The sequence below is a fragment of the Taeniopygia guttata genome, chromosome 3 (genome assembly GCF_048771995.1).
Source record: "Taeniopygia guttata chromosome 3, bTaeGut7.mat, whole genome shotgun sequence".
Lineage (NCBI taxonomy): Eukaryota > Metazoa > Chordata > Aves > Passeriformes > Estrildidae > Taeniopygia > Taeniopygia guttata.
In genome coordinates, this window is record NC_133027.1 from 60391886 (window position 1) to 60404994 (window position 13109).

General features: G+C 39.2%; 1 protein-coding gene across 2 annotated transcripts in view; it reads right to left on the bottom strand.

The window, feature by feature from the left end:
- Window positions 1–13109, bottom strand: part of CNKSR3 (CNKSR family member 3) — a 53281-nt gene that overhangs the window by 25361 nt on the left and 14811 nt on the right. For both annotated transcript variants that reach the window (XM_012572602.5, XM_072926957.1), the window contains exon 2: window positions 667–830. In XM_012572602.5, the coding sequence (XP_012428056.2) occupies window positions 667–830 (164 nt within the window). The remainder of the gene's footprint in view (window positions 1–666; window positions 831–13109) is intronic.

Here is a 13109-nt window from a genome sequence, read left to right on the forward strand (position 1 = left end):
ATTATATATACCTCTGGTGCTCATTACACTGCACTATATCAAACAGGCCTTCCAAGGCTGTGACTAAACTATGGCTTTTAAATAAAGCCTGCACAAGTAAAACAATCCAAAATATATTTATGCTTTTCAGAGTATGTTTGTTTTCAAAGTATCTGCAGTTATATATCAGGAGTAGGACAAAAGAACAGCATAAGTTCTGAATCCAATTAAGAGTTCAGCTAGGCTGTAACTGAGGTGGCTAAACATCCCTCATCTCAAGAATCAATTTTTCTTCACTTCCTAGGTTTGCTATAGAATTACCCTAAACCCATTTCAACTGATGTGAGGAACTTCTAGCGCCCATCATTTCAACAGAGTGTCTTTTGTCTTCTAAGACAAACTGTTCACTAACAGGAGCCACAAGATCTAACAATGTCACTCAGACAATTTCTTCCTTTGGAAGTGCAACCAAATGAATTGAAGTTGCCTCTTATCAGGAAAAAGTCAGAGAACTATTAACATAAAACTTGTACTAATTAAACAAATTTGTACTTTTTTCTTTTATCATGACATGTAATGGAAAACAAGAGACAAAGATACTCTGGTTTTATCAATTTTGCTTTGGTTATTCACCGAAAAAAAGCCCTTTAAGAAATTCTTTGCATATCTGTTCACATTGTGACTAACCAGTGCACACAGGAGATCCACAGCCTCTAGAACCAGTTCCTGGTGTCCAATCCGTGAGATACCCAAGTCTTCAAGGTCCTGGTGAGAAATCTGTAACAGCTGTTCACCATTTATCTTCTCCCGTTCAAATTTATGGACATATTGCTGCAGGCAATCATCCAGGCCTACCAAAACACAAAAGAGACAAGGGCACATCAGAAACAAATAAACAAACCCCCCCCAAAAAAGGAAAAAAAAAAAAAAAAGACCTTGCAAAAGTCAGAAATTTTAAGTTCATATAATATACAATGTAAAATCATGAAGGAAATTTGCAGTGTAACTGAGGTTGTGTCACAGGAGCATAGAAATACAGCACATATGTTATGAGGATCTTCGGGTCACCTAAGTCAATGCACAACCTGTCTGCTCCTTGTGGATCAAGCTCAGCCAGTAAAAATGTGTCTTTGTTGCATAGACGAAGTGACTAAGGGAAATACACATCAGGGTAACCCAAACCCTGTGAGGCATCCACAGCAACAACAAAAATAACTGTCAAAAACAAACAAGCAAACAAAAACCCCAAGAAAAAAAACACCAACCAAAAAAAACAGGGCAAGGCAAGAACAAAGATCTTACCCAAAGCCTATTAAACAAGCAAGGAAACAAATGCATCAAATGATGAAAGGAAAATGACCAAAAAAATAAAACACAAAGGCAAAGCAATCAAAAGAATGTTTGGCTCAAGTCTCATTACTACCTTGATTTATAAGAGCCTGCAGCTTCCTGAAGCAGCCATTGCTTCCCCTTTCTGAAGATCAACACACACCAGTAAGAAACCTAATTCATTTTTCTAAGTATAAGTATTTGTTAAACAGTTTAGACCATTTTGTCCCAGCAATATCCCCCAAATCCTCATTTTGAACAGTGATTATATGACCCTGTTCTGTACAGTAGGTTTTCCCAAGTGATTACAGAAAATGTTTCTGGTTTTCATCTTATTTTACTCTAAGCTTCATGTGTTAATCCTGTTTCCTTGTGTATTCTCCTTATTTCCTCTGTTGTCTAAGAGCCTGTAAGCAGCAACAATCTGGGGGGAAATTTGGATGGATGTGTTATTTTTAAAATGCTTCTGTGCTCCTGTAACTCTGTTCCCCTTCAGTATTTCGGCTAGAGCAAAAGGAACAGACCCAATTAGGTCTGTTTTGTAGGAATACACCACACTCATTGCAAACAGTTGACATGAGCAAAAATACAGATAACACATTTGACGTCTTCTTTGCATCATCCACTACAGCTACATTGTTTCACCATTCCTTTGTAAAAAAAGATTGAACCTGTACTTGAATAAAGGATGTTTATGCACAGCTCCGGTTCAAAAGGAAACCATGGAGATGGACAGGATATCAAACGCAGCAGATGAGAAATGCGAACAGCATCCTGAACTACAATGAAATGAGAGCCAAAAAGCCAGCACTCGGCTCCACTCGTGGAAAACAACACTCCATGCACACTCTACCACCAAGAAAACACTTGACTCAAATCATGAAGGGGGTTTGAGGAGGCACATGAAACATATTCACACGCTGCCGCTGTTTGCCCCAAGTGCCTGCGCACAGCACATGCGCAGAGCACGGGCTCCCAAAGGCTGACCAAACACACACCACTCGCCTTTCCAAGTTAGTGAGGACAGACAGCCCTTTACACGACTCGGGCAGGCTTAATTATCAGAGTAAATCAACATCTGGCTGAACAAGCTCGACTCCTCCCCGTGCAGAGCTACCACTGCACGCAGCTTGATTTTTAAGTGTAATTATGAATGGAAAAAACAGCATACAAGACTAGCAGAGGCTCCCAGGGCTACGGTTGTTCAGGGTGCACTCTTGCTTCTTCTCATATGTCTTGGCAAAGCTGCACAAATTTTGAAAATTGAGCCCACTGTTCTCTTTCCCACAGGCACCAAATTCCCCCTTAGGCTATACAAACTCTTTTCCCAGGAAAAAGAATTTAAAAAAAATAACTGTCCTTCATTGTTTAACAATTTATTTTTTCAAACAAATTCACAACCACGGCTGACATACAGTGCACATATTTGGCATTCCCAATTTTTATTGCTGCCTCACAGACCACTGTTTCCCATCATTTGCTCTTGTAAGCCTATAGTTTCCATTACAAACTACACAAACACCTAAAATAAAACACTTCATTCAGCATGAAGTCAAGGTTTTATTTTTTAAGGTCTTTTATGCAATTTGGTTTTTGCCTACTATCTTTTCTAGAACTTCATTCTATGCTAAAACATATCATCCCCAAGAAATACAAGTGTGGCTCTTCATTTGCCTGTGCTTTACTTAATTCATACTTGCCCATTCTTGAAGGTCTACTAAAAATCTGAAGGGCTACTTTAAAAAAAATTTTTAATCAAGAGCCCTTAAAAACAGTACTTTTATAACTACACTGTAGGACTGTATTTTTTAAAATAAGATGATAATACAAAATTGTATAAATGTTGACTCAAAATAGCCAACATAGTGGCACAACTGCTCAGTTAGACTCATATTTAAGATTAAATTAACAAAACTGTGCAAAGCAAGAAGTGAAGACAGACCCACGAACTTATGTATTGGTAGACAGTTTAAGATTACCTTACCAGCATTAGGAACACTGTTATCATTTTTACTAAGAAACCTAGGGGAAAATATTAAACATTTTAATTGAGATTCCAACCACATTTTATAGCCTATAGTTTAATTTTCCATGACAGGAATGAAATCTCTAATCACATGCGAATCAAACACGTCATGTGCAAACCACACGTCCAAGAGGGAAGGGAGAATGGAGGAAGAAGGACTCATAACCCAATCCAATAAATTTTAATAATATTTAAGCAAAGTTTTAAAATCAGCATCCAAATGTCACTAGTAGTCTAAATGAGCTGTTCATTTTTCCCTTCTTCCACACATTTATAGTCTTTCCACGTATTTTCTCCATGAACTTCAGAGCCTCATGGAGACTTGGTATTGCCAATTGCAATGCTGGACATTGCTGAAGAACTTAGATGAACTAAAAACAATAAAAAGCAAGTTGATATTACTTAGATGATTTCTACATTACTGTTAGATACTTTCTTACATGCCAGGTCATTTTCAACAGTGTAATATTAGCAGGTTCAAGCAAGAAAGCAGTTTTCCGTATTTCTGGAAAAATACAATTAAGACTGACATTGAAAAAAGTTATCTCCTTTATCCACTGAAGAGCCTTTCTCAAAGCAAATCTATTCATTTTCGGCTCAAAGTGTGTTTAAAAAGCATTTGTCTCAATCACATGTGTGAAATCTCTACATTATTACACATACAACAAAACCATGCACAAAAGAATATTCTTTCTATTTATGAATTGTTAAGAGAATGAGGAAAGGTACAAATAAAAATAGTAATTGCAGATTATTCAAGCTTTAGAGCACTAGTAGCAGAGATTTTTTGGGGGAGGGAGAGTGAGCGAAACAGACTAATTTAGTTAGTACTACGCATGTTGTGAAAACCTTTCTGATGAACAGCAGTGTAATTTGAACAAAACTCCCTCCCAAATTTTGGCAGGTGTAGAGGCGTGCAATAGATCCTAAGAACTGTCTAGACTTTTCTGTCTAAAATAACCACCAGGCAAAGCACCCCTCAAGACATTCAATACCTTGCATTCATGCAAAAACATTAGGACAGAGCTTACACTTAAGGATTTGCACTGATACCAATCTCAGTCTGTTTCCACAATTAAGAAAGTTATTTTGTATAAGAATTGAGGGGAAGAAAGAAACAACTTGGAGGGAGTTGAGGGTGAGGCTTGGGTCCAAGCCATAACAATTGGTTTTCCATTCAGAGAGAATTAACATTTCTATAGCAGGGAGACTCAGCCTTCTGAGCAGCAGCATACCTGACTCCCCAAAACCTAGAGAGGAGTGTTTTGTGAGCAGTCATTAAGCAGTTTCACGCTTTTTGCTCAACTGCTGCATTGGACACTACTAAACAATTTACCTACCATACAGTAACAATTAGCTAATCCATTACAGGCACAGGTGATTTACTACCTCTTTTTTTTTTTTCTTCCCTCATTCTCTTTTCTTCTGATACCACAGTCAACAGAGTCTATACACTCGGCCACAGCAGGGCAGAGGGGGCAGAGAGCAAGAAGAGGAGATAGGCAGGGCAAGGGACTGAGGAAGGGGAGGAAGGTGGGATGTGACAGGGATTACTTTCCATACATTCAAGAACTTGAAAAGACTTGAAAAGACTGACAGGACAGCTCACAAAATGCCAAAAGCTGACACCAGGAAGCAGGAGGAGCACAAGCAACAGAGGAAGAACACATAAGTACAAACCTCTTCCTTCACCTAGCAGGAATATGGGGATCACTGCTTATTCTGGTCTCCTTTTCAGGGCCTATATAGTTGACACTTTTAGTATCTAAAGACTCCCTACACACATCAACTTCATCCCTCCCAAGCCTTGAAAGATAATCAGTTGCATGAGAATCTTTGGCATACCCCACGGTGTGTGCCATTACACTGTCATTTACATTCCACACCATTTTATAAGTTACTGTGATAGCTTTCTCACATCATTTCCTCTATTTCCAGGACTGGAAGAAATTAATCAAAGATAAAGCAGGAGGGAATCAAGGCAGCAAATTAATACTAGAACGAGAAAATAAGCAGATGAACCATCAACTGAAAAGGCAAATGAAAATAAGGAAAAAGGGTCGGCAAGGCAGCTGAAAGCTGAAGCAGCTCAGTAGGACAGATACAGGGTGAAAAGAAGTAAGAAAAGTTCAAGGAGAAGAAAATAAATACATGGTTTTCTTTAATATATAACACAGTGGGAAGTTTTTACACAGTAACATCACAGATGCCATTCTCCTCTTGCAGTATCACAAACAGAACCAGCAAAGACTTTAACAGAGGAATTCATGGTTCTTTAAAAGGAGGATTAAAAAATTAAATCTAGAGCAGGCAGTAGAAACTTATTTCACTAATAATTTGAACCTAGGTAAGAACTGACTTCCTAGGATCCACATGCCTGATTGTTAGCCATCATCAATGTTTTCATGTTAATCTTTCCAAAAGTTTCCAAAACAAAAGTTTAGTTATCAACTAGCACTAGTCACGTTTACAGGCCAGAAAAGAGCTCAAAGGTCTTAGTTTTCCAAGAAAATGCTTTCAAGAGATCTTTGTATTATTGTCTAGTACAAATGTGAAAAAAACTTCCTCATTCCACTTCTTACTCTCATGTAATTTTACTATTAGTCATAACACCGCCACCATCTGAAGTTATCAATCACTTAAAAAACAAAACAACACAGAATCAAAGAGCAAGAGCTTCTTATCAGCACCATGGAAAAATGTCTCCTGCCTAACCAGATGGTTTGTTAAACTCTCCTCATGTAGTCAATTGTAAGCAACTCTTCTATGGTTTTGTCTGAACACCTGCATCCCGATGAAGCAGGCACAACGTGCTGCCTCACCAGGCACAGGGTACAGCTGTGCTGAGCACAGGCATTGCCAAGAGCAGCCAGAATGGTGCAGAAGTTTCTTGTCAGTCTCCCCCATCACACAGGGACAGTACCAGACAAATTGCTGGGCTCTGCCTGCCAGCTGGGATGCAGAGGGCAGCTCTCTCATTAAGGTCACAGCAGGACAGAGGGAAATGGTGAAGCCTTCAGCCTAGAGTGCTTTACTGCCCACTCTGTAATCCCCCCGGACTGACAGTTGCACAGAAAGGCTTTTGCAACATGTTTCTATTTTCAGTATTTTCAACTAATATATTTAGCCTGGAAAAACAGGCTCCATACTCATGCATTCACATTACCTCAAAATAAATCCATTCATTCCAACCATAAATCCCTTAGCTTTATTTTTTTTTTAAACACAAAACTGAAAGCTATGCCTTGTAATAAAAGAACTCATGGGTAAATTTGGGTTGTAAACTATCCTGACTAGAAGGGAAACACAGACTATGTTTAACCTTTAGTTGCTCATTATAGATACAATCTCAGACTCACAGTGTTATGCTACACTTTTTATCAGTGCTCCCTACAAAGCCACTGACTGCAACCATTCTGGCTGTGTCTATTACCTTGGTCCAGACAGTAAATCTGAGGACAGCTCTAAGCTTTAGCACTTCACAGTCATAAAGTATGTTCAGGAAGAAGCAAAATAGCTTGCTGACCCTTCCAATACTCCAGAAGTTTTATAAGGCAAGACTTCTCTCTACAAAAGCCAGAAAAATTAACTCAAATTTTCATCAAAAATTTTTTTTCAGGAAACTAAGCAGACACAATAAGTTTTACAGAAATAAATACTTTGGGGAGAAGTGTATGATGAAGGCCTGTAAAGCCAGAAGTGGCCAGAAAGAACACAGATTGCTCATCATCTCTTCCAACACAGGAATCAGAGAGTGAAGCAAGCACGTAACAGATCCAAGCAAGTCATAAAGGAGTGATTCTTCACACAGCAGTAATGCAATGAATGCTCAACTTCCATACACAGATTCCGGGAAAGGTGAAGAGGTCCATGAAAGAAAGCACCACAGAAGTCAAGTCTGACCCGGACAGACTCAAACAGAGATGGTTTAAGGCTTAAGGAAGCCTACAAGAGGAAGCTTATTAAGCAAGGCTTAAGGAGCCTACAGCATGTCATCTTTCCTCTTAGATTGCTTAATTTACCCCTTTTTGGCAAACATTCTGGACAGGACACAGCTAGGCAGTACAGAACACAGGGCTATCACAGCTCCAAAATGTAGATGGCAGCTTCCCTTTTCATTAATTTTAGAACCATAGAATTGTTTGGGTTGCAAGAGACCTTAAAGATCATCTATTTCCACACCCCTCCCTCTATTCTTGGGCAGGGACACCTTCCACTAGACCAGATAGCTCAAAGTCCCATACAACCTGGCACTGAACATTTCCAGGGATGGAGCACCCACAACATCTCTGGGCATCTTGTTCCAGTGCCTCACCATTCTCACAGCAAGGGTGAGCTCCTATTCTAAAACTTAAGAAAACTGTCTTCACTTCTAAAAGCTACTCTTGTTTTTATTATTTTCTGTAAGAGTGACATAAGATCTTCCCAGAAAGGCAAAACTCCGTATAGAGTAATTGGAGTTGGGTGGGCAGAGGGGAAGAAGAAAAAACTATACACTAATATTGAATTGTAATATCAATTTAAGGCAAAGATAGAACCAAAGCTTTTACACACCTGTTTAAAAAAATACAGCCAAAAATTGACTATAGTAATACCAGGAAATAGATCACAGTGAATCACATGAATTACACAGCTGCTCTCACGGGTTTAGTAATCCAGCTTGAGACATTAACATCAAATAGAAGATTGCTAGAGCGAATTAATTTATAAATTGTACCTTTGGCTGACAATGAGTGAACTTGCCTCAGAACTCCAGAAAGAGATTTGACATGGAAAAATGGTACTGTACAATAAACAGTGATAAAGGCAGTTTTGTAATAGTTGAGAAGTTAATAGTGTTAAATTCCAAAATTTCAACCAAAACTCAAAGCAAACTTGAGTTTTCTTTCTTTTTAATAGCTCCTTTTCAGATAATTCATGAAAAAAAAAATTGGGGTAGAGAAAGAGAAACTTATTTCTAACCTTTTCCATATGGAGGTTCTTATTATGACACAGCTTTAAGACTTCAAATTAAAGGCAAAATTGAAATGTAATGTAACAGAAAACTGAGTTGTGATAGCATGTCATGTATGTAAAAAAAAAGAAGAGGGAAAACATAACCAGAATAATCATTTATTATTCAATTAAATATAATTTGACTTCCGAGGTGAAATTTTCACTCACCTGGGAGAGAGAGGGAAGAGATGAGACACCCCCTTGTTGAGGAGCTACCACTCAGCTCCAGGCAGACAGACTCCACAATGCTACCCCAAATACTCATCCTGAGAAAAAATGGGTTTCCAAGAAAGAACAGAAACCATAAACAGAGGTTTATACTCAAACACCCAGCAGCATGATATCTTGCTGCCAGCATTTCAACTGTAACTCTACTAATCCCAGAAAAAAGGACTCCTGACCAGAGAAAGATGAGGATGAAAAGAGAGCCAATGCAAACTATTTTTTCCTGCTGACCTTGGTGTATGCTCTGTATTTATCACGGATTAAGGTCCATGTGATGCAATAGCTTCACACAAAAGCACTCACGTTTTCGTTTTCTATTTTAAGAATCAACTGCATCACTCACTGACCAGCTATGTTTTGCAAAATCAAACTTTCCATGCTTTAACAGATTTTATCTGGCACACTACATGAATGAGACAGAAGCAGAGCATATCCATATGTTCTGTGCAGACAGACCTGGCACTCTTAGTTTCAACAGAACATGCAATAAAAGCCAACACTCAGTAAATGCATGCAAACACATCATTAAAACAGAGAACACACCTGCTTTAGGCAGACAAGCCCAAATAGCTTCCTAGCTAATGCCACAGGATGTCTTCAGGGACACTTCTGACAATATCCTCCCTGACTACACAGTAAAAACAATATCCTACTTGTGGCAAGGTGCCACTTACAATCTGCTGGGTGCAGCACAAGCAAGGCAATATGAACCAAATACAACAGCAGTATGCCCTTTTATTTGTCGCTCCAGTATCATTTAAGAACTACTATAAACTCCAAACTGAAACAAGAAAACATCTTTTTTTTCCCCCAGTATACTAATACAGGCAGAGGTGTGTCTATTTGTCTGTGGGTTGCATTTAGAACAGTGGTATTTACATGGGTCTAGAATGGCTCCCAACTGACACACAAGCACTTCAGCCAGCATGACCCAGATCTTGCTATTCTTTCTCACCCTAATTCTTTACCATTACATCTAGCAACCAATTTATACCCCTCCAAAAAAAAAATTACTTTAAACCCACAGAGACTGGCACAGCATATTGTAGTAGACTACAGCAATGGCAGAAAAAAATGCACATTTTAACAAAAAATAAGGGAGTTTCAAATGAAAACAGATTGTCCTTGAACTAATTAATGCAAACTTTTGATAGCCATCATGCCCAGTGAAACAAATCTCGTGTTTGTCACAACCTAATAAAATTATTTTGCTGGTGAAGACATGACTGACAGTGTCAGCAAATATAGAGCTTTCAGCACAGTAGAAGGATAATCACTCAGTGTGACTTTACAGTTGCATACATTATGTGAGGCAAGAAAGACAACCAAATACCTGTACTGAGAGAGATGCATCAGGACTTGAAATACTGCAAGCTTCTTCCTACACTCTAAAGAACTCTCTTCTTAAGTGGTTTGCAACTGATATGGTGACTAAACAAAAGATGTTGCTTAAATAGGGCATCACCAGAAGTCAGTTACTTTACTACACCAGCATACAGCAGCTTCATCCATTTCACTCATGCACTGAGTGTAGAACTGCTCCACATACATCAGAATATATTAATATGTCCTATGGACTGCTAGTGACACAGCATATCATCCTCATGTACTGTGCCAAAACTCTGACAATGAAACTTTCTCCGAAGTTTCAATGTTGGAATCTGTTCCACCCTGGGTTTGAAAACCACACTCCTCTTGCATACCCACAAGTTGTTTCCTAACAACGCAAAAAAACACTTAAGTCTTTCTCCAGCAGAAAAAAAAGCAAGTGGTAAAATCAAAAGCAAAAAGTGGAGAAAACCAGATGATTCTGGTATTCATTTTTCTCAGCCCACTAAGGCTTTTTTTCCACACTAAGTACACTTTAAGACATGCTGGTCAAAGCATTTTAAATTGTACTCAAACAGGAGTTTGCAGCTTCTATAGTCCCAGTAGATCTGTTCACCAAAAAATTACTTTGCTTCATTGATGCAAATAAAGCTTTGCCTAGGCACAGTAGAACTTTGGCAAGAATGAAAGCACAGTGGTATGTGGCCATTGAAAGCTGCAACTGAGAAAAATCTACAAACAAGGTCTTTGTACCTCTCTCCACACAGTGCCTGACTTTATAGGGAATCACACCATGTGTTCCCTCCTGTACAGGGCACACAGGATGACTGCTGCAGAAACAAAGCAGCCATGGGCACACCACAGCACTTGTCCCCTTCTGCAGCTAGGTGACAACAGGAACAATTGCCATGTCAGCTTCAGGCTGGTCCAGCACCCTGACTCACTCTCTTAGTGTGGAGGCCTCATGCAGGAGGACAACACGACCTCAAATGATCCACTGGAACGCAGATAGCACAAAGAGATGTACAGTTGATTACTGCCAACTCACTTTTACCAAAAAAATTGAGATAAAGCTTCTCCATACCACCAGAGAGACCTTTCTCAGCCGTGTAACACCAACATCTCACAAGCAGAAGGCAAGCTATGAGGATGCCTGTGCCTCAACTACGCAATAGGACTTTAAAAGCTCAGCAGCAGCAGCAGCTTCAGCTAGTATAATGGGCTGCAAATTGGAAAAACACATAGGAGGACACAACCCAGACTGCCATCTCTGCTGTGGAGTTACTGCAAAACACAAGGGCAGAAAGATGCAGGGACAGACAGCAGAAAATGGCAGAACTAGGACCAGGAAAGCTCCTCTGAGACCCGACTTGTGCTTTGTGAGACCCCACACACACTCCTCACTAGACTGCCTGCAGACCCCACTCAGACACATTAATTTCCTCAAACCCATTAACAGCTCCAAAGAGAAGCCCAAAAGAAATCTCACTGCTTCTACTAACAGATACAGATGTTTTCACTAAATCAATGCAACCACAGAGGAAATACATTTCCCAGAATTTTCCAGCTCACACAACTATGCTGAATTTGTTGTGTGGTTTCTTTTTAATATCACTTTACAGAAGAATTTTTACTCAAAACAAGTCTTTAAAACACTACCATTTTGCTTACAGAAGTATAATAGTACTGAACATAAAATAGTTCTAATGTTAGCTATGGAGTCATTCACAAGATTTCAAGAACCAGACTCTTTTTTTGTTTAAGGGAAACAATTTAATTTTGTTTTATTGTTCAAGTGCAATACATATTGCGGCTTAATCCATAACAGGAATAGGAAATTGTTTCAGTCTCCAGAGGCAAAAACTCTAGAAGCTGTGGAAATTACGGAATTTGGACTCAGTCTGTAATTCATGATGTATGGCTGAAGACCACCTCTTTAGTTTTATTCTTCTCATTGTCCAGCCTCATTCCTCTCTCCAACACCCCTGGTGCCCTTCTTTCTCACCTCCGAATGACAGAACAGGTAAAGTTGGAAGCCACCATGATGGGGTCTCCTGATCCAACCCCCCTGCACCTGTACTGTACTACCTGCCCCCTGCCAAAAAACCTTCCCATAGCAAAAGGGAGGAAAACTACAGGTGATGAGCAGGTCATGTGCTCTGGCTGTATCTGAGCATATTCTGGGAGGCATGCCAAGGCACCAGATAAACACTGCAAATAGTAGGCTGGACCAACATTCCCCATCCCTGGCACGCTAGTGTACCACCTGGCAGCAAGTGACACCATGCAAGGCACAGGTTTAGGCATCGCTTTGGGGAATTACTGGTGCTGTACAAGGCACCAGTTGGCACAATGGATTTAAAGGAATATAAAGTTCTTTAATAATTGATAGGGCATTGGACAAAAGACAATGAAAGCAATAAAAGAGAGAACAATGCGAAACACAGTATGGTATAGGATGTAGGGCTGCACTGCTAGCAAAAAAAAAACATTTAAAAAAACACATTTAACTCCTTACAAAAGGGTATGTTCTTTAGCAGGTTACACTCCAGCTCTTATATATCCTTAATCCAGTTTCCCAAGCAGCAGACACTGAAGTTAAGCATACAAAAAAGCAGCTTCCTACCATTGTACTTTTCCAGTTTGCCAAACTTCATTATTACTATAAGGTAATTCATAACCAAACTCAAACAATTTTCACAAGAGCAGACATAGGAACATTCCTGGACAGCTTAATGAGCTTTTGCCCTTATAGAATCTTGGAATGTCAATTGTAATATGTTAATACATTCACAGTAACACAGCAGTTTACAACAGCAGCATCACAAGATGAAACTTCAAGGTGTCAAAAATTCAAAGGTGTCTGAAAGAGGAAGTGTTCCTGCTTCACAGAGAGGTAACCTCAGTAGAACAGTCACCTGTATTTCCACCTGATATCTTTCACCTGACACTTCAAAGCAGTGCTCCTTCAGTTCATTATTTCCATGCATTTAGCTATTCTCTTTGTCTACATGGCATCGTTGAATTCTTATGAATAATCAAGTTTTCCTCATACTGAGAGTTTTCTGTGCCACTATACAGTTGGGCGGGGTTTTTTGTGTTCTGTATGATTTTGTGCGAGTTCTTTGTTTGGTTTTTCTTATTTTAAGAACAAGGCTACACTTAGAACTTTTTTTAGCAAAATATAATTTTCTCTGTAAGTTAACTTTTTTTAATTAGAGATGGC